General features: G+C 46.6%; 1 protein-coding gene across 2 annotated transcripts in view; it reads left to right on the top strand.

Annotated features, from left to right (window-relative positions):
• LOC147724402 (regulator of microtubule dynamics protein 1-like) overlaps window positions 1-22,997 on the top strand; it is a 363,899-nt gene that overhangs the window by 280,130 nt on the left and 60,772 nt on the right. For both annotated transcript variants that reach the window (XM_086965961.1, XM_086965963.1), the window contains exon 7: window positions 19,991-20,078. In XM_086965961.1, coding sequence (XP_086822087.1) covers window positions 19,991-20,078 — 88 coding nt within the window. The remainder of the gene's footprint in view (window positions 1-19,990; window positions 20,079-22,997) is intronic.

The following is a 22,997-nucleotide window of genomic DNA, read 5'->3' as shown; positions in this document are numbered from 1 at the left end:
CAACCAGGTTGCGAGGATTTATATAGAAAGTTAGAAAGATGTGTGCAAAGTTAAAAATTAGATCGAAAATCGAAAGAACTTGTTGCAGTAAGCCTTGTTGAAAATAAGATGTTTTGATGTAATGAAGACTTGTTTAGCCTATGTTCACCCCTCAGAAGGATGCCTATCAGACTGTGGTGAATAACACGTTGCACTTTTTCGTAAAATACAAGGCCCTGAAGATCAGCCTAGCCTTGCAAGACTCGTACTAGGGAAATGGGTCTCTACCAAAAGAACTGACATCTACTATAATAGACGTATGCAATAAATGAGTACCAGACCTCGTACCTATTACAAATGAACGTAATAATCATCAAAGCGCCAAAGAAGTAGCCAACAAAAGGAAGTTGTAAGGAATCCAGCAAACCCATCATCAATTGTTTATACGTTAGCCGCAAAAATCTCAAATGTAGCGAGTGCTTACCCCAGTTGCTTGGTGTTGGGAGAGAAATAGATTTATGTAATTACCTTCTTCTGCAAAATCTCTAAAAACTGTCTTTTCAAAACTCATTTAAGGGTATCACTGTCGGAGGAGAAAGAGACCGGATGTGGGAGCACGCGGCCTGACTGCGGATTGTGGAACATCAGCGACGGAGGCCGAGGCGAGACCACAGCAGTAAGGAGTCGCAGGACGGGGCACTGTTTCAGACAAAGCTAAGGAAAGGGCTGACCTGAAGCCCCTGCTCTATGATCAACGTGTGCCAAAAAGTCCCCGCTCTCTGAACATGGTTACGGACCCGCCTGTCGCAAACTCTCCGTCCCCCTGATCTGTTCCCGACTTGGCCCTGCTCCATCCCCTCCTCCTCCGACCTACCATAAGGACTGTTCACACCCACACCTTTCCACCTAAACTTCCAAGTTCCTCCAAATCCTACTGAGCTACCCAGAGAAGAGTACTCCCTGCGTCAGAAGGGAGGGAGCTCCGACTAAGTAGACCACGAACTATGTTAATCTTAGAACGGTGACCTAGAACTCCACCAAGGGTCGCCTCTAAAGAGAAGATGAACGAAGTATGTGGTTCTACCCGCTGCTGAACGCCTCGAAGATGATGGAAGCAACAGGAAATGCCCACCACAGAGACTCAAGAAACAAACAGATCTCACAATTCTGGAACAATTGCATTTTCCATTGCAAATCTATGCTCTGCATTACGGAAGAAGATGCACCTGCTCCAAAACCGTAACGCATTTCTCCTACGAGGTCTGACGAAAACCAAACAAAATGCACCCCTCCCCGCAGACCCCCAACGACTCAATCCACATGAACATTTCTGTTGATAGGTAATCCAGGTGCTCAACAGTGCCGACAGAAGACGACAAAAGACAACGAGAACTCTGATGTTTTTTACTGTATCTCCTTTCTCTCCCAATCACCATTAGACTAACTATGCACCCGCCAAATACAAAAAGGACTTACTTATATGATAACTTACCAGCTCCTATTTCGAATGACTATAAGTACCTATGATCTGTACCCAACGCCCTCACTACGTAATTCTAGTCTGATATTACATTACGATGATTTCTTTTCTCTACAAACAACTTAACGATGAACCTGCTTACTAGATGATGAGATTTTTCAATGTGACGTTTATAATATGATGTAAATGTACAGTTCCTTTGCCTAAGTCCTCCCTCCCTTACTTATGATCGCTGCATATAGGTATAGATAGGAAATAGGCCAGCAAGATGTCTTGGAAATGTTAAAGGGAGGACTGTGGAAAATTAACACAAACTTGGTGAACATTATCGGCGCCATCTTGCCCCCTTTTCGAGCCCATTCGTGCGCGTAAGCGGCAGCCATTTTGAGCACCATGGCCTCCCTGCCCCTCGCTGATAGCCAGCGCGTCTCTCTCTCTCTTAAACCTCGCAAGCATCCCCCCGAACACTGGCAACCCCCGCTCTCTCATGCCTTGGGTCATAAACCCCCCTTCAGCGCAGCTTCACCACAGAATCCCATCCTGTTCCCAGCGCGACACCTCCCCTCATTCCTTTCATGGCCTCAGATCCTTTTGATGCAAACCCCCTTTTCCTGTGTCCCCGTTTGTCTTCCTTGTTCCCAGGCCGCCACCCGGCCCTGCGGATACTGTTTATTACCCCGTACAGTAGGAAGCTTCCCCTCCCCATCAAAAGACCCTCGAGCCGATCAAAGCCCCCACCCTATGAGATCCGATCAACCCCATGCATTCCGTGAATCGGCGGAATGCCCTGCTGTGCGGCAACCATCACCTGTTGTGACCGGGGTGGGGAATCCAACTGTAAATGTATGTGGGAACGGGCCTGAAGGGGAGATTCCGAGGATGTTCTTTCAACTATCAACGTGTTGCGAGAATGTGTTATGTGCAATAAAGGTCATAAACCCTAGTATAAGAGGCCAGGCCTCAGAGATGTGGTTAGAGCACCTCGTGACGATACTTGCTGTCTGAATTGATGTGTTCTCCTCCGGAGAGAATAAAATCCCCGTTTCCTGCCTTCCAGTCTCCAGCGCCTGCTTCTTCATTGATTAACATTGGTGGGTCATAGAGGCGATACCGCCGGGCAACAAAAAGGGTCTTTGGTTACTGGTTGTCTTTGGAACCCCTTTTTAACATGGTGATGAACAGAGTGTCTGAATTAAGCAGACCACTCTTACCCAGTCCAAAGATCAGGGCTTGATCCATCACCGTTATTTATCTCACTGCACCATCCCAGCTCAGAACCCGGCTATATGCAAATCAGTCTTTCCCTGGCCCAGTGCATCATGGGAACAGGGCAGACTAAACTACCAAGCCAATTCTTCACCAGAAAGGAGACAAGCTACCGGGGACCGGTTTCTGGCATTTCAGCCGTCTTCGGCCCGGCTTGCTTGAATCCTGATGGTGCAGTGAGAAAGGGAGTCATGTCTGAGTATACCCTGCCACACCTATAGTGGCCAAAAACGATTCAGAAAAGGGGGTGGTGATGAACAGAGTGTCTGAATTAAGCAGACCACTCTTACCCAGTCCAAAGATCAGGGCTTGATCCATCACCGTTATTTATCTCACTGCACCATCCCAGCTCAGAACCCGGCTATATGCAAATCAGTCTGTCCCTGGCCAGTGCATCATGGGAACAGGGCAGACTAAACTACCAAGCCAATTCTTCACCAGAAAGGAGACAAGCTACCGGGACGGGTTTCTGGCATTTCAGCCGTCTTCGGCCCGGCTTGCTTGAATCCTGATGGTGCAGTGAGAAAGGGACTCATGTCTGAGTATACCCTGCCACACCTATAGTGGCCAAAAACGATTCAGAAAAGGGGCTGGTGATGAACAGAGTGTCTGAATTAAGCAGACCACTCTTACCCAGTCCAAAGATCAGGGCTTGATCCATCACCGTTATTTATCTCACTGCACCATCCCAGCTCAGAACCCGGCTATATGCAAATCAGTCTGTCCCTGGCCAGTGCATCATGGGAACAGGGCAGACTAAACTACCAAGCCAATTCTTCACCAGAAAGGAGACAAGCTACCGGGACGGGTTTCTGGCATTTCAGCCGTCTTCGGCCCGGCTTGCTTGAATCCTGATGGTGCAGTGAGAAAGGGACTCATGTCTGAGTATACCCTGCCACACCTATAGTGGCCAAAAACGATTCAGAAAAGGGGGTGGTGATGAACAGTTTGAAATGTGCTGCACATTGTGTTTTCTGTAGCTCTGAAAATGCGTATTATGAGCACAGTTGAAGGTTATATTTCAGCTTTTTCACCCTTCATTTGCTTGCCAGGTCAGCCCTCTCTCCAAATCGCCAATCGTTATGAGTTTTTGAAGAGTCTGTCATAAATGTTCCCCATTTCCTTTTTAATATGCCTCAGTAGGACCTTAACTTTGTTCTGAATTTCTAGTTGGGGGCCTATTTGAGCTAATGCATAGCTGCTTGTGTGTTTTTCTGTCCATCACGTTGGCTGAGCATGTCAGAAAGCTTAAAGTGCTGTGTGTGCAACCCCCTTCAACTTCCTTCTTTCCAGACAAGCTAGTTTTTAGAACTTTATGATAAAAAAGGACACCCCATACCATGTGGGTCAGTCCGCTCTGCCCACATTTTACCTTTGGCTCCATCCCACCAAGGTAAATAAAGGCAACATAGGCTGGATCCCCCCAGAGCAGTCAGCTATTACTGAGGCACTGCTAAACGCCCCCCACTGCTTGTGCTCTGACACCTAACACGTGTTGGAAATGGCTACACTGCTGAATGGAATATTTAACTTACCTGCAAGTCCCTAGTATATGGTGCAAAAGTGTACATAAGGCCTGTAATTAAATTGTCACCAGTGGACTGCAGCACATATTGTACCACCACCAATGTGACAATGCAAAGCATTTCTCCAGGCCTGCCCTTCTAGGCAGTATTGAACCTGTCTAATTCGACTTGGAAAATAAACCATTTGCCAACCCTAGACATTCCTTTTTATAGTTTCAATCTTTTTTTTGTTTGAAAAATGTATAACCGCATCAACCCACCTACATCCACTGGCATGTGGGGAAAATAATAAACCAGTGCCCAAAAAGGAAGGAGTTAGAGAAGGAGAAGATAACTGAAATTAAATATAAGCACTTGACCAATTGGATATTTGCCCATGATAATATTAAGATGGACCCTATGGAAGCTGAGAGTTGTACATAAATGAGGTGTGCTACCCTTCGGAAGCAGCTGGCTGAGTGAGGCGAAATACACGCAGATAGACAGGGCAGGTCGATTCTGCAAACTCAGTTGCTAGGAATTGGATAATGAGCCCCAGGTTCTATCGAAATGTGGCAGTGTATGCTTTACTGTCGCCGTTAGCTTCTCCAGACCTGCAATTTCCCATAATCTATGCAGCCAATGCAATTTTGGCGGGACAGCGTCAGCACCCCAGCAGGACAGCAAAGCTTGTTTGGCAGCCCCCAGAGCCATGGTGATGGCTCAGCCACAGAATTATTTCAGGGATATGTCAATTGTTCAGTAGTCCCGACAATATATAGCTGGGAAATCCAGGCAGGCCTGTAGATGTTCCTTTTTAATGCGTATAAGTCACCCCTAAAGTAGACCATACATGCCCATTGGGTAGGGTGCATGGTATTTAAAAAGAAGGGCATGTGTACTTATGTTTTACAAGCCCTGCAGTGAAACAATCACCAAAGTCGTTTTTCACTGTGGTAAGGCTAGCTCTTCCATAGGATGGCTCCCCTGTGGTGAAATCTGTATGGCTCCCAGACAAGGAACTTGGGTATGGGGATATGTATTTCTCCCTGACAGGATGACATCTGGGTTTTGCCCAAGAACGTAATTAACTTCAAAGGGTTCCTGCCTTGTCACAGGCAGATGTAGCTCCCACCTGGGCCTGTCCCCTCTATTTTCTTGATAGCCAGCCAGGCACCAATCCTAGTGGATAAGGGAATTCCCCTACAGAACCGTCTTTGAGATACCGGAAGGCATTGTTTGTTCATTATCAAAACCTTACCTCTGGGTGGGCATGAGGGGTTCTGCACAGAAGAAAGGTTTTGCACATTTTATTTTATTCGGAGAGGGGCACAGTAGGCTAGTTTACAGTAAAACACACAGTGCAGTAAAATTGGGTACGATCACACCTGGGTCCTTTTACCCTTTTAGGGAGTGGCCAGGAGGTTGTCACACCCACAGGTCGGCTCTGGTCATAAATGGTACAAAAGGGGGTGGTGATGGACGGAGCATCTGAATCAATCAAACACTCACATCCAGTCAAAAGATTTGGGTTTATTCCATCACCGTTCTTTAGCCCACTCTGCCACCCCAGTTCAGACATGGCTATATGCAAATCAGTCTGACCCTGTGCCTCATGGGAACAGTCCAGCCCGAACTGCCAACCCATGTCTTCCCTGGACCGGAAACAAGCTTCCGAGGACCGGTTTCTGGCATTCCAGGCTAGTTTACAGTAAAACACACAGTGCAGTAAAATGGGGTAGGATCACACCTGGGTCCTTTTACCCTTTTAGGGAGTGGCCAGGAGGTTGTCACACCCACAGGTCGGCTCTGGTCATAAATGGGCTGCCCCAGTATACCCTCTTCAGAAGACCTCTGGACCTTTAGAAGACAAAAGAAGGATGCACCTGTCGCTGTGACTTGTGAAGAGATACCCAATGGCTGGAGTGAGAATCTGGGCTGCGCTTTCCGGTATTTACCGATGCCAGAGTGACTTCGGCTTAGATGAGGGAATACTATCTCTCCCTCCATGCTATTATTAGCTCTCAACCTCCTCGTGGTGCACTTCTTGGCCCCGGGAAGGTCAGTGAGGCCTCGACTGACTCCAGACCAGCGAGTCCTTTCTCGGTGTCAGCGAGGCTCTCCGAATCTGTGATTGACTCCGTCTCGGCTCCGGTGCATAGCCCTTTGCGGTCCCCACCTGTGAAACTCATGTTGGATCTGCCAGCGCCAATCTCTGCATCACTGATTGCCCTTTCTTTGTCTCCTCTACCCAACGCCGGGTCGGCGCAGATCGGCGTTAATCATCTTCAGGCTACCTTCTTCCGCTTTCAGAGGAGCCGTCTGCTATATTCTCCTTGACACACTGGTATTTTGGTGATACTACAGAATTTCATTGGGTTTCTGCTCTTGGCGACGCTAGTGGCATTGATTTTTCCCCATCCTCTGGCCTGTTTATCCCTTCTCGCCTCAGAGGCTAGCTCGACTTTTTCTCAGCATTTGCAACGAGTTGACGTAGTTCTGGGCCTGCAGCTTCCTCCTTTCCAAGTGGCCAATGATCCCCTACTTGGGGTGCTTCAACAGGGCCAGTTGAGTTTTGAGCCTGCGCTTCCCTTCAGTTAAACCCTCTATAATATTCTGTTGGGCACTTGGGCTAAACCTGTTTCAAGGACCTCAGTGGACTGGTCTATAGCTCATAGGCACCATCCTGCCCCTGGAGACCCGCTCTGTCTTTCCCCTCAGCCTGCTCCACACAGTTTTGTGGTTCAGGCTGCTACAGCCACCCCCAGCATTAGCACCGTGGCTGACGTCCCTCCAGACAGTGAGTCTAAAGGTCTGGATAGCTTGGGTCAATATATCTTTTCTTTTACACAGCTTGTGTTTTGGTCTGTTTTTTTCATGTCCTGTGGGATTCGGTATCCAACCATCTCCCCTCTGTCCCTGATGTCTCTCAGGACACTCTCACCTGATCCAGGATGACTGTCAGACCGCTGCAGTACTGATTTGTTGTGGCTTGGATACCTCAGATTCTGTTGGACAGGCCATGGACCTTTCGGTGGCTCTTCACCAGCGTTTCTGGCTACGTACCTCTGGGTTTTCCTGAGGCTGTTCAGTCCGCCTTGGTGGACATGCCTTTCGATGGTCAATATCTGTTTGGCTCTCAAGCTGACTCCATTTTACGCCATTTCAGGGATAGTCGGGGTGGAGCGAAATCTTAATATCTGCTTGCCATACCATCGGCTTCTTCCCCCGTGCTCATTTGGGCTGGGACTTTTGTCCGTTATGCCCTTCTTTGTGGACTGTCATAGTGCTGTGCCAGTTTGCTTTTTCTTTTCACTTCTTCCTCCATGTACTGTCCGTGTGGTGTCCTTCCCTGGCAGACATTTTCTTTCTTTATTTTACCCCATCGATGACCGGTTGTGGTCTCTGGTTGTTCCCTGGGATGAGTCTTATGTTCTGACTCTGTTGGTGTTAACAGCTGTAGCTGCATGGTCTTCCTTGTTTTCTACCCAGGTTCTGATTGCGGTGTCTTCATAGCATTGTGCAGATGAACTGTTGCCTTGTTCCCTGTCCAACATGGTATTTAGTCTCTATGCCTTACAGGTATACCTCAAAATGTTTTTGATGCTGTTATACCCCATACAGGAGACACAACTTGGTGTGCTTGGTGCACTGGCGCAAGTTGGTAGATGGTGCACGGGGTTCTTCGCCCCACCTCCCATTTATTGAGTGATTTTCCACACCGGCCAGGGGGCTCTTCCCTTCCACTCTGTTGGTGCCCTTCTTTCCTAGTGGATGCAAGGGAAGGGGCATGGTTCTTGGCCTACGGTTCTTTGTCTGGGTACGTCAAGAGTGGTGTTCCTTTTTAATTCTTTTCAGGTGCTTGCACTTCTTGTGGAAGTTCTCCCTATCCACAGGTGAGTTGGGTCCCTGCTCATTCCCTTTTTTCTCTCTTAGGTTCCTTGTGGCCATCCCTTGTCCATAGATTGGCAGGAGTGGCCAACTCGACCACCCTAGCTCTTCTATGCCTCTGCATGGCCGTTTTTTCCTCTGCTTCTGCTTTGTGCGAAGCTGCGGTTGCTGTCACTTTTTTGATTAGAGCCGTCTCCGTGACACCTTCATAGCCAACCCTAACATTCATTACGTGCCTGACTGTTCTTCGGGTGTGCCTTCTGCCCTTTTGGGGGGTGTATGGTGAGTGTTCCTCTTCCATTCCTCTCGGTCATGGGCTGTTGTAGAGAGGTTTGGGATCCCTTAGGATTCTGTCCAGGGAATTTCTTCTACTTGCGAGCACGGCAGTTCCCATCCCTTGAGAGCTCGTTTCCCTTGTGCTTCTAGGCTACCGAATGTGATCTTGGGTGAGTCAGGATCCTCGCCCCCACATTGTCCCCTGGCTTGTTGGATGGGCATGGGTTTCCCGTGCTTACGAGGACTTGCCTTTGCATCTGGCCTGCCTGCTTCCTAGGCTATGGGCACTACCTCGCTATCTGTTCATCATACTGGCCCTTTGGTTGGGCTTTCATTTCTGGTGTTGGTCTTCCCAAAAATTTTTATTTTACGCTGCTGCCTGGTAGCCTGCATAGACATCCCAGGTGTTGGCCCCATCCAACTCAGTCCCCTTTTTCCAGTCCTCGCTTTTTGTTTCCTTTACTTCTCTAGTCTAGTGCTGTTGGTTCTCCCCTGCAGTTTTCATTTCAATTGTCTCTCAACTGCCTAATCAAAGCATTCTGTCGGTGGTGCTGTTTCTGTCTGCTCCCTTGGTTTTCTGGGATGTGTAGTTCCGTCCCACCCTCACCCTTTAGATCGGGCCACCTCTCCCTTTAGATGGGGCCATGTGGCTGGTTTCCTTTGAGGAAGTTAAACGTAAGATGCGGGCAATGAACATCCAATGCATTCTCCTTTTCGCAGCCAGGCTAAAAGTGTTTTTTAACTCAATGCCGGCGGGGACATTAAACTAGATCAGTGAGAAGTGCGACCTTTCCATGATGAGGAGAGCCTCACACTCGCAACAACGTCTAAAGTCACACCAAAATATCCAAGATCCAAAAGGAATGAAAGACAGCCATCATGCGTTCAACAGCAGAGATGGCCAGGTCACCAAAGGAGCAGAAATAGAGCCCCCAGCCACGAACGACCAGATGATGGAAGATTAAATAGATGGGACTGCGAGGAAGCCACCAACTTATGTCCAAATAAATAAAGATGCTATACCAAAGTGAACAAAAGAAGGGATGCAATACTAACAGGTTGGAAATAGGGTGGTGTACAACACTTACTAGTGGGACTGTCCCTGTTGGAAATCAGGAAATTATGGGTTGGGCCAAGGGTGCGCGACAGACAGGGAAGAGGGTAGTTCTAAGCCTGCCATAAGAGGCGTGACATTCTTAGGCATAATAGACCCACCTTTCAGATCACCAAAAAATAATCTGATCCTGTGAAGGGCGTATGGAGCACACAGTCAGTGATGGTCCTAAACTTGTATGTGCCACTCAAATTACAACAGAGGGTGTTGGATAAAATAGGTCCTAAACTATTAGCATCAGAAGTCAAGAGACATATTATTGGAGGAAATTTTAATGACGTACTTGATTGAGACCTTGAGAGGAAGTTACCTTTTACACCTTATACAGGGGCCCCAGGCACATCCACAGATCACAATTTGCCCTTGCATTGGGCCTGTCCAGCATCTGGAGGCTCAAGCATCGCTCAGACAGAAAATACGAATTTCCATTGGGAGACCCTAAAATACTCTTCCCGCTTACACTACATATTCATTCCAAGGGAATAAATCACTTCTGAACAAGAGTAGGAAAATCTGGCCATTCTCCTCTCCAGATTATACTGGGTAAAAAGAAAAGCCGCTTAAGATATAACTGGAGGCTGGATGCCTCAAAATTAAAGGACAAAGAGATAGTTAAGAGGCTCCATGGGAACTCCTTGCTATATTTTGAAGAAAATGTGGGCTCTGTGGAGTTGCCAACAATCCTCTGGGAAGCATATAAAGTAGTCCTTAGAGATAGGGTACAAAATATAATAGCACAGAACAAAATGTAAAAACAACTTGCGGCACCATAGGGAGAAAGTCTGACACCCAAAAAATATATACAGTAATAGGATATCTGGGCACAGTGAGGCAGTTAGAGGTCAGAAGGAAGAGCTCCATAATGCTACCCATATTGCAGCTGGGCAATACTATTTAACACTGCCAAGGAACCTATATGAAACAGATTATGAAACAGGCCATGTCCTGGCTTGGATGGTGTAGATAGGAAGAATCTAGATGAGTGGACAAAGCCCTACAAGAGGATGGTAAAATAGCCAAAACATAGCATAATCATTTGCACAATATTATTAGCCATTATACAAGGCTAGGAGAACGAGCACAAGGGAAGAAATGTCTGCTTTCTTGGAAGAACTAGTCATATCAATTTTAGGGGTGGAAATCGGGGACATTAGAAGAAGATTTTTCACTGACAGAGATATGGGACGCCTCAAAACAAATGCAAACCATGAATATGCCAGAACGTCATTGATTTCGGGAAGAACTATACAATGAAATGTCTAGAGTGTTAGGCTTACATCTTTAAAATATGTTCAAGGAAGCCGGAGACAGAGGTGAGTTGGCTCCAGACCTAAAGCATGTGATAACTGTGATTGTGCACAAACACGGCAAGCCTAAACAGACCTGTGCTTATACAGGCCCATCTAAGTTTTAAACACTGAAATCAAGAATTTGGGGAAGAATGAGAGGCAGCCAGTGGTGGTGAATGAGCCTGAGCAGTGAAATAGCATCACCGTTCGTTAATGGGGTGAATGAATCACTGAGGGACTGTGACCATAGCAGCACTGGCTGGAGTTTAGAAAAGCCATACTACAGGCAATTGCCTAGCAAGACACTAGCACAGCTGCTGGTAACAAACAGTGGGGGAGCTTGTGTAGGACAAGGCTTTAGCACATTGTTCTCAACATAATGTCACAAGATGTGTGGGAGGAGGACATTTTGATGCTAGTCAGCAACTCTCCACCAAGTAAGAACATTCAGTAGAGAAATAGGATTCTTCAACCTACTATTTGAAAGATGGGAAAATGGGCACTTGAGAAAGGAAAACGCGCTGTAAAGGATGTCACATCTCTCAGGTGTTTTAGATGATTTCTGGCACACCCTGTCTTGAAGGTCTTTAAAGGGAATGACACACACCACAGGTACAGCCAGTCTGACTATGAAAACAAAGGCAGTAAGTAATTGTACTGGCACCAGTATATTAATATATAACAATTTCCAGCCTTGGGAGGGAACAGCAGGTACACAGGTGAACAGCCAGGGTCCCACGACATGACCACCTGAACATCACCTAAAAACAATAAATAGACCTCCCATTAGAAAAGGGGCAGATATTTGACAGGGTTCGGGAGAAAGGTGGAAAGAGAGAAAAAAATACAGAGGAGCAGGGGGGAAACGGCCGAAGATGGAAAGGAGAGGGAACAATAATGATGGATTCCTGTTGGCATGGCGGAGCAACAAGGCGAAAAACAGAGAAAGATGCCAAGAAGAGAGAAGACAAGTTGAGGAGATGTCAGGAGGAAAAGGGGAGCGGAAACCATGAGACCAGGACCCGAAGACAAGCACCACCGCCACCGGAGAGCCGACTACATTAGACAAAAAACTTTGCGTAAAGCCTGGACTACCAGGACACAGGAGCAACTGAGAGGTCAGAGGTCGGAGGGCAAAGAAGATGCCGAGAATATGGAGGAGGAGGTGGAAGACAGCTGGTCGAAGGACTAGTGGATGCCACCTGAAGGCACGAAGCAGCCCGCCACAACTCAGGAGAGTTGAGGCTACCCGGGTGAGTGTCAGTTATCCCAGTAGAGGGGAGGGAGTTTGGGTCAGAGGTTTTTTTGGGGTGGTTGTTTTTTTCTCTTCCTTCTCTTTACCTAGCCTTTTTCTATTGCTTATCCTTTGTTTTGGTATTAAGTGGGAGGAGGGTCTTAGTGAAAAGGTCCCCAATACACCAACCTAAATGCTTTTTCACTAGGTTCCTTTCCTACCTGCTTTTCCACTAGGTGTCCCTTCATTACACTACCCTTGTCAGTTGTGAAGGCTTCAAGGGGGCGAGGGAGTCTCTTAAACAAAGAAAGAAAGCAAGCAGCATCCTGGCAGGGAATCCTGTGTATTACTTGCAGTTACGCAGAGATACTGATGTTTTCAGCATGCACACAGGATGGTAATGGGAGTATCACTTGATTTAAAGCCTTTTCTTGAGTGTATTAAAGGAGAGAGAGAGAGAGGTATTGACAATCTAAACCTACAGATATACTTACTTGGGTGTTCTGGTTTCTGCTTTTCACCATGGGTGCGGGCGGCATCACCCCAGTAGACCCGAGAACAAAAGAAGAAACCTCCTTTTAATGTAAAGGAACAGACAGTATCCTGACAACTATGGAGTGACAACAAGTACTTTGACTTTTCTTTCCAAAATATATATGAATTTCCATAATAATCTTTGTTCCCTCTTTGTTTGATGAAAAGCCATCATACACAAATCAGAAAAACCTCTAAAGCCATATTTCCATCCATCCCTTCACAGATCTGTTAGGTAAAGGAAAGGCAGTAAGAAGCCAGGAGCTTGGTTACCTCCCCAAGCTTAGGAGCATCAGGAGAAACTAAAAAAGTGTTGCTTTTTTTCAGTATCATATAGCAGATGTAAGTCACTGGAGGGTAGATCTTTAAAGGTGTATGACAGAAGAACAAAAGGAAACATTAGGGAAAAGATAAGAACAAAACAAAAATGCAGGGAAATGCCTAATTGGTGATCAAACTAAGCTAGTGGGAAACAAACTTTTGTGAGGGAACATGCTACTACCATCCTTCTGCGTTAACTACTTGGGATGTGATTTGACTAAAATCTGATTTACTAATCTCATTCTGACCTGGAAGACCTGGCTCCCCGCCCTCAGCCCTGGTTTCCTATGAACCAGTCTCCATAGACTCTATGCTCAAAGTATTCTCCTTCTACCTTTCTTCCAGCTCTTCCACCTTTGGTTAAGTGAACCTCCCATGCTCTACCCCCGAGTCATGACCAGACTGCCCACATAACTTTACCACTTGTTGGTGCTGCTGATTTATTGTGGAACGCCTTCATCTTCTGGGGGCATGTACAAACATTCTCTCATGATCTATCCAATGCATCATAACCCTTCTAGCCTTTTAGAAACTGTAGAATGCCCTTTCTGATTCGGGAATGTAGGATCACCTTTACTTCACATTCCTTTTGATAAAGGGCAGAAATGATGGAAGGTGGCTTGGTTCTTTGAATACCTTCAGCTGTGATGTTCTAGTAATCATTGAATACCATGGTGAATCTTCCATTGCTCTGGTAGGTGGAGTTTGATTGCTAAAGAGCTTAGCAACTCGAGAATGGGAAGAGGACTTACAAAACGTGGAGGAAGTTTGGTATATGAAGTAAATATTACTAAGGTGTTCTCTTGCTGAACAAACTTCTTGTTTTTCCTAGATATGTTGATGCTGTTACTCTCCTTCTTTCAGCAAACCTGTTGTTGAAGCATTGTGCTGTAATGATTTTGGACTGCAGATTTATGTGTACAAGTGAGAGATTGTAATAAGACTGTCACCTCAGAGAAGGTACCTCATACACAGAAAAAGAAAAGGGTCATACTTGAGGATGGAAACTGTATGCATAGAAGAATGGGAAGAACCTAGGACTATGGGAAAAGTTGTTACATACAAACTCAAATGTATCCAATCACCTCAGTTCTCTTCATGTTCGCTATAAAATGACTCAAATGCTGTTCTGTCGTGTGACTGAGCCTTAGGGGTGATAGCTAGAGGACTTAACCTAAGGGGTGATAGCTAGAGGACTTAACATTATAAATGTGCAAGATATTTTATTGCACTTGCTCCCCTTAGACAAAAGTAAAACAGTAACACATGAACTTTCTTTCTCAAGGCTCTCTTTTGTTGTAGCCAACTCTTTCCTCTTCTTTCAATCTTTCTGATTCTGCCATAATTGTAGTTCAGTTTTAAGAGTAAGGATTATAGGAAGGTCTATTAATTGATACCTTTCCTTGGTTCCTTGTCTAGAGAGGACATCAGTCTTTCCTTCTCGAGAACCAGGTCTATAAGTGATGTCTCAACACAAATGTGAGAAGAAGAGGGACCATCTGGTGTGTCTGGGATTAGTCCATTTAATACTCTTTAAAAAATGTAATAGGTCCAGACAGTGACTGTAGGTAGAGAACCCTCTACGTAATGCCTGCCTCCAATATGTGAATGCCTTTTTAATTGCTAATAGCTGACAACCATATATGGTGTAGTTTGATGCTGCCACTTTGCGTACATGGAAGAGAACTCCTCGGGATCCGAACGATGCACAAGTAGGTCCACCTCTTGATACCCCCAAATCATACAATAGTAAATAACAGAATGTTAGGGTGATCAAGGGGGGACGGGAAAAGTAAGGGAACAGCAGGGAAGAAGGAATGATACCTGAAAAAAGAAAAAGAATAATTACTAACAATAATAGGACTACTCTCAGTACGTCTCACTTATAAGTGACAAACACATTACCTCAAAGAATTCTGGCTATCCCGCTATTTCATACTGTAACAGAAGCTTTTCTCAAAGTGCTATTTCCTTATTCCTTCAAAAACAGAGAGACATTAGACTCCTCACTTTCAAACATGAAAATTGCTGAAACATTGACTCATGCCTGTAGTATCACATTCCCAAAAATAAAAGGGTAAAAAAAGAAACCAAGGAAAAAACAGAAGCCTTCAGACTCTTTGTTTTTGAGCAACTTCATTCATTGTCTCTTCCATAGTTTAAAACGACTCCCTTTGGTTGAGAAATGGCAAGCCAATGTTAAAAGCAGAATAAGAGAAAAAGAAAACGATTCCAGGTTATTAATACATAACCTATTAATTATTGAACTTTAAAGGAATGTCACTTGACATTACACAGTAACAGTGCCCGCAGCAGGAACAAGCATTTGCAATGTTTTTGGCATTGTAAATGACAATGCCCTTTATTTATGTTTTGAAAACTAAAACATAAATAAAAGGCATTGTCATTTACAATGCCAATACGAGGTTTGGCAACTTATATTTCCCAGCATGATGTACAGAAACATAAAAAGTAAAGGAAAAAGAGGGAAATTGAGCTCATGTCTTGAAAAAATATGGAGAGTGAGTAAATGTTAATTGTAATGTGAATAAAAGGCCTTTAGGAGCTATCAACACCAAGACTACGTCATGGTACTTCGAGCCAAGCTACATAGCAGCCGCAGCTATTGAAACCTAAGTAGCCTGAAAAAACAAAACACTACTTTCAAAGCTCTCTGGCGCCATGTTTAAGCGGTTTTGCTCAGCTAGGTCATTGTTTACATTCGGTGACCTAGAAATCAGCTTTTCTTGTGAATTCTGGTCCAAGAAGCGCTAGAATGTAAGTTTAAACCCCATGCTGCTCACGGGAGCCACTGTGTTGCTTTCTCTGAAAGATGTTAATAATGCAGATTGAGCAAGCCTGGCCGCCATGAACAGAAGGTGGAACACACTGCAGGGCAACGCACAAGTGACCTGCGTCGAACTCTTGCAAACCTACATGCCTCGCTCCAGCCCTTAAACCTCCAACACCAACACGTGAAAGCATGCTCTATTCCCACAGCATGCTTGTATCCGCCCAAAGGTTCCCGCAGTCCTGAGAACCCATCCTCTTCCCAGAACCCAGTTCAACGCTCATGTAGGCTAGGCTAGCTAGCAGTATTATAAATCATACTCAATCACTCAGAAGTGTAGAGCATGAATCAAATTATACTTTTCAAACTAGACGATGCCAATATGAAGGATGACCATACGTGCCCATGTCTCCAGGAGTGATCTCCGAGATGTTTAACATACATACTAGTGCATCCTGGGTAATGTAGTCTAAATTCACTTGCTAACTAAGAACAGATCCCAGCCTAACCCTGGCCGAGCGTTACTTGTGGCGGAGGCTACCCAAACCCTGCCTTGACTCCCACAGCACGGGACGCATATCAGAGCCAGTTGGGGCCGCAAGACTTCAGGGCCCAGCATTACCTGTGGCGAAGAGGCTACCCACGCTCTGCTTTGTGCCAGGTAGGCACTCAAAACCCTGCCGTGACTACCGCCATGCAGTATGCAATTTGGAGCAAGTGGGGGCTGCAGGACATCAGGGCCCAGTGTTACTTGTGGTGAGGATACGGCTCACGCCCTGTTCCAGGAAGGCCTTTAAAACCCAGCCTTGACTCCCGAAGTGCAGGATGCATATATGAGCTGGTAGGGCAACAGGACTTCAGGGCCCAGCGTTACTTGTGGCAAGGAGGCCGCCCATGCTCTGCTTCACGCCAGGAAGGCACTCAAAGCCCTGCTTTGACTCCCGCAGCATGGGAATTCTTGTTGATCAAAGCTTGAGCCGCCAGCTGCACCCGCACAGCAGACCAGACAGCCCGAAGACCCAGCGAAAGGTGCGGTAGAAGGCGGCCCAGTTCCTAAGGCCCTAGGCCGCCCCCAAAGCAATGCAGCTCAAGGGTATTCCACATCGACAGCAGATCCAATCACCGGCTCCACCCTTCAGATAGGGGAGATCAACCGATTATTCTCTGCAGTCTGCTTTATTGATCACGGGGTATGCCCGAGAGACCACAAAGCCATCTAGATTGCAGGATACATTGCATGCATACCAATGTGCATATCAAAGTAGTTAGGGGCCACAGTACTTCAGGGCGGTGGAGGCTGCCCTGCTTCATGCCAGGAAGGTTCTACTTGGACTCCGACAGCGTGGTACGCTTATTGGAGCCGGTGGGGGGAGCAGTGTTGAGGGCCCAGCATCACTTGTGACAAGAGGGCCGTCCACACTTTGCTTTTGCATCTATAAGGTGCTTAAAACCCTGCCATGACTCCAACGGTGCGGGACGCATATTGGAATTGGTGGAGGCCACAGAACTTCAGGACCCAGCGTTGGTTGGGGTGAGGAGACCGCTCACTCTTTGCCGCACGCCAGGAAGGCGCTTCAAGCCCTTCCTTGACTCCGACAGCACAGGACACATATCATGGCCGGTGTGGCCTGCAGGACTTCAGGGCCCCGCGTTACTTGCGGCGGAGGTCGCCCATGTAGTGCTTCGTGCCAGAAGGTGCTTAAAACCCAGCCTTGACTCCAGCAGCGCGGGACGCATATAGGAGCTGGTGGAGGCCGCAGGACTTCAGGACCCAGCGTTACTCTCGTCCGTCGCTCAGTTCAGAGTCAGTATCTGTGCACTCCGGAGCAGGCGGCCGCCCACCCTGGGGAGGCGTGGCGTGCAGCAGCTAAGGGCTCGGCTTAAAGTAATAAATAAATAAACAGACCACGGTATCCCTGAAGCGGGCGCCACGCTTTGAAATAAAGTTAAAAAAATCACCCAGCGTTACTTTGCTACTTGCAGCTACTATTAAAGTGAAAGCGCACATTGTGTGCTCTGTATACAAATAACGCCCGCCATTGTCCCATGCGTGCTGGAGGGGGGCATTGCAGATAAACTAAATAGTGCTCACCCTGTGTAACAAGCGAAGTAAAAGATCCAGTCCTGATGGGCGGTCCTAAAAGGAGACAGGGTGTTAACAAGGCGGGACTGAGTAGCCTCGTATTGAATCGGAAGCCAGCATTTACCATGGACGATGACGCCAACCATGGAAAATTATAGGCAGGACTTCCACTCCACTTCTAAATCATACTTTAATACAGCATGTCTTGCAAAGCGGCAGCGCATGTGCTGCAACGCTAGGCGAGACCTAAACAATTACTTAAATTACCTCACAGTAGATCGTCAGTGACTGAAATCCTTCCGTCACTTTCTATATTGATCGAACAGAAATCCTCTGCAACTTCACCACAGAGCGTTCAATAATCCAGCGTTGCCTTTCACAGTAGTTGCGACGTCCGAAATTAGACATCTTCCCCACTCGCCACAACTCTGAACTCTCCTCCCAGAGCGGATGAAACAAAAAAATCTCCTCCCCACCAGCAGCGAACTTCGAAGTGAAAGAGGAAGGAAAATGGAAGGCAAACGAGGCACAGAACATGCGCAAATCCCAACAATGCGGATCACAAGGAAAATCCTCTCACAGGACGGGACACGAGATCAGAGAGTTCGAAGAGTAGAATTAACAGTTCAGAATTACTCATGCTTGCCGACGTGCAACATCCTCGTTTAATGGTCTAGGGCAGCCCATGCCAGAACTACTATTTTTGTACAATTTGTGAGCAATTAAAGACTTTAGCAAACTCTTTTACCAAGACTGGAATTTTAAAAGCAAATGTCTATTTCCTTAATCGAAAGTGTTTCCTAAGAGAGTGCTTTTCTAATTGAATAGGAAAGGATAAGGGCAACTTGTTATCATACATTTTTTAGTTTGTTTAAGATGTGCAATCTACATTGAGCCATAACATTCGTTAAGTGTTCTGATCTCCTGAATACTTTTCCGATGGAGATAACCCTGTGGCACCACTAATAAATCCCTCTATTACCAAAGCAGCTATTCTCCCAAAGGGTTGTGTAGTCCTCATATACTCCGGAGGTACTAAGAATGGCGGTAGTCAAGTTTTAACAATAAAGAAAGATGGTACGTACTCGTTGAGTGTCAATTTATTAATATTTAACAATTTCCATCTCTATTTCTCCCACCTGAATGCTCCGTAAGGGAAAGGCAGAAACAACCAGATTATCTTCCCAAATCTCAGGGAAAATGCTGACATGTGGCTCTCGCGTCCAAAATCACACAGCAGATGAAACTCACTGTAGGGTAGATCTTGAGAGGCTTATCAAGGAAGAACAAATTGAAACCCAAGGGGAAAAGGTAGTAAAAAACAAAGTTGCAGGAAAAGCCAAAATTAGGAACAAACTTAGCAAGCAGGAATCAGTAAACTAAGCACTTGCAAAGCAACTTGCTATTGCCACCTGGCTGCTTAAATTATAGGAGTTTTATTGACTGACCTTTTCTGTATCACCTACAAGACCTGACTCCTCTCCTTCAGCCACAGTCTCCCATGAACAAGTCCCAACGCTCATAGGATTCTCTTCTGCCTTCTACCAGTTCTTTTGACTTCAGGTTAGCAAATCTCGTGTGCGGTGTCCCTGAGTCATGACACAAGAGTAGAAACGAAGGGGGCAGTACAAACTGCTTTCAGATGCCTAAATAAAAATGATAAGGTTGGGAATAGCACACTGCTCCCTTCCCACGGCTGCACCCTGTAGGAGCTAGGTTTAGTAGCCTACTGACCTGTACAGAACATATCCCTCCACTTTTGGACTATTGTCCAGTTAGTTCATGTAAGCTGTCATGTTTAGGCTGCCATTCAGGTATAGCAAAGCTTTTAGTGCCATCATCCTTACTAGGCCAGTATCTCAGAGCTGAATGAAGGAATGAGCTTCCTAGAAGGTGGAAGAGATGAATTGTCCAGGCTGGTTATGGCACTATAATTATTTTTGGGTTGGTAGGGATGGTGTAGTGACCCAGTTGTCATTTCGATTACTATCATCAATCAAAATCAGCGGTGAAGGTTAACAGTCTTCACCACTGTATTAATTTCTATTCTGTGTTCATTTTTACTGTAACACCATCGCTGTCATTAATATTCTGGTACCTGGAGATTTGAACACATTTTAGCTTTTCTCAGCGAATTTTGCAGAAAATCTCCCATATTATGCGAAACCTTCATATTTACATTTCCTCATTATATCACGTTATATAATACAGAGCTTTTTGTCTGCAGGTCATATTTCATTGCGGAAATGCCTTGGGCTCAGAGACAAATTGCTTCAGTGCTGTTTACAACTCCGCCAACAGCTACATTTGAGGAGGTACCAAAATAACTTTTTGTCTCCATCAATGTGATGAAATGCTGCAAATTAATGAATTAATTTATATTTACATATTTACTCTAGGCTATAAAATGAATCTATTCTTTATTTGCTAAGTTTTCTGAGGGGTATTTAAAAAAAGCCATCTATTAACAAGCACGGGTGGCACTTTTATTTTTAAAATTGGCCCCAGATGCTTTTACACTCTTCTGTATTACTATTTTTTTAAGGACTGCATTTAGATTAAGGACCACCAGGGGTAGCGTCAAATAAGCCTTTAGATGGGGTGGACTGATGAGAGACATGTTATATGTGATGGCTTTTATCTATATACTTAAATTGTACTATGTAGATTTTAGATTGATGAATTGTTTTTTTGCTTTTTTTTTAAATTCAAGTTTGTACTGTAACCCCTATTGATAAACTGTCACTTTTATGGTATTTTTATATGCCGAATAAAGAAGTAATAATAATAATAATGTTCGCTAAGTAGAAACAATTGCTATATTTTAAAAGGTTATTCAAGTGTTAGGATGTATTTGTTAAATAGATGCCTGTATATCAAAATACAGTCTGATATATCGTGCCTAAATATTGTTTACAAAACTATCGAGCCTTTAGATGTGGTTTTATATTATTAACTCCAATTATTTTTCAACATGTTAAAGTTAATAGGAAATGATTTTCTACAAAGATTTTACTGCCTTAGCTTTCGAATTCATTTCACCATGTGCTACAATTCTGTTTTTGGTCTTCGGTTCACCCTTGCCATCTTGGTAGTAGGATGCCTTGCAATGTATCCAACTCTGAAATAAATATATATTTCAAGGAAAGAAGAGCAGTATTTTTTTTTTTGTTCAAATCTATTTTTATTGTGAACACAGCGATAAGCCTACAACCCCGTGTAGAGGCCGGCCGCGCAGTAAAGAATTGATAGGCATAAGTAACCAGGGGAGGTTGAAGCATTAACACAGCGCCCTGCCTACAACTCCCAGGAGGGGCCGGCCGCGTGGCTTAGGGGCAATGATGGCCGAAGGCAGTCACGCGCTGATGTTGTAACGGTGTGTGGGGGAGGCGCGTATGGGAATAAAGGCAGTAGTGTCACGTTTTCCAAAGGCCCAACGGGGCCCAAACTACCCCATAGAGGGGCGGAAGCCAGGGCGGCAAGTAGGAAGGGAGAAAAAGTCAGAAGAAGAGTGAGTAGTAGCGAGAAGAAGAGTGGAGCCTGGGGAGGAGGACTGCAGTCGCCGGGCGGGGGCTAGAGGACGCAAACTGGTGAGCTGAGTGTTAGAGCGCAACTGCGTCCGCGGTGGGGGAAGCAGCTAAGGGTCTAGTCTGCTTGGGTCAGCAGGGATGAGGGCGTCCTCGAATAACTGCAGAGCGCGCAGTCGGGGGGGCATGTGGCGGGCATAGCTGATGGAGCACAGATGGCGCACAAGGGGTTCCCACACTGCCTTGAAGCGTACCCCCCTCGATTGCACTCGCGCCGTAAGCAGCTCCATAGTCAGGACCTGCCAGAGGCGCACAAACCAGGAGGCTATCGGCGGTGCCTCAGCCCGCTTCCAATACAAAGCAATGAGTTGCTTAGCAGCGCCTAGCATGTGAAGGGTGAGGACCCAGTCGCTGCGCGTGAGGGCCCTAAGTGCAGGGGGTCGAATGCCCAGCAGGAGCGTGCAAACCTCTTCAGGTAGGGGGAAACCCAACACCTTCTTTATGTGACTGAGGACCTCCTTCCAAAAGACAGCTAGGGTAGGGCAGGCCCACCAGATGTGTACGAAGTCGCCAGTCGCGGTGCCACACCTCCAGCACAGCGGCGAGGAAGTAGGGAACATTTTGCTGAGTCTCAGGGGGTATAGTACCATTGCGTTAGTATCTTGTATGCGTTTTCCCTCTGCGGGATGCTACGATAGGTTTTAGGGATGTCAGTCCATAGTCGGGCCCACTGAGAAGGAGTGATATCGGCGCCGGTCGCCGACTGCCATTGCCTCTGATAGGGATGCGCAGGTGGGGCGGTGGGGTGCTGCAAGATGTTGTAGATCTGGGAGATAAGTCGTTTCAGCCCCCCGAGGGAGCGCGCCAATTCCTCGAATGGCGTGTATGCCCTGGTGGCAGCCTGGTACATATCATCTCCCATAGTCCAATGGCGCAGTTGGGCATACTGTAGGCTGGCGGTCGAGGGGAGGTCAAATTCATCTCTGCAGTCTGACCATGATTTAGGCGCCCCTCCAAGGAAGAGGTCCCCTACAACTCTGCAGTCCCCTTGTGTCCATCTCTCAAAAGCTCGGGTCCGGGCCGCAGGGGGAAAGTGTGGGTTGCCTGCAATGGGGGTGTGCGGAGAGGGGAACGTGGTTAGGCCCTTGGACACTGCCACTCTGTCCCATATGTCAAGGACTGTTCTTGTTGGGACCGCCATGTACGCACTTCTGGAGCGTGCCACACGCGGTAGCCAAGGCAGGTCCCATATGGTGCGGCCCGTGACCACCCGGTCCATGTGGAACCAGTGTTTGTCGCTTTCGCGTGCCCCCCATTCTATTACGAATCGAAGGTGCGCCGCCCAGTAGTAGTGGAGGAGATTCGGGCAGGCGAGGCCGCCCCTGTCTCTTGGTTCCATCAGGACTTTCTGCGAAAAGCGGGGCCGCTTACCACCCCAGATGAAGGACGTGAGGTCGCGTTGGAGACTCCTAATGCAGTGGAGCGGGATCGGGGTGGGTAGGCACTGAAAAACATATAGTATACAGGGGAGGATCGACATCTTGACCGCGTTGAGCCGCCCTAGCCAGGAGATCATCAAGGGCTTCCATTTCCGCAGGTCCGCCAGGACCTCCTTGCGGCAAGATGCCCAGTTCCGCGTGGACCACGAATCCAGGTGGGGCGTTAGGTCCAGACCCAGGTATTTAATGTGGCCCTCCGCCCAGCGGT

The sequence above is a fragment of the Lissotriton vulgaris genome, chromosome 4_1 (assembly GCF_964263255.1).
Source record: "Lissotriton vulgaris chromosome 4_1, aLisVul1.2, whole genome shotgun sequence".
NCBI classification, from domain to species: domain Eukaryota; kingdom Metazoa; phylum Chordata; class Amphibia; order Caudata; family Salamandridae; genus Lissotriton; species Lissotriton vulgaris.
This window is presented reverse-complemented; position numbering and strand designations above follow the sequence as displayed.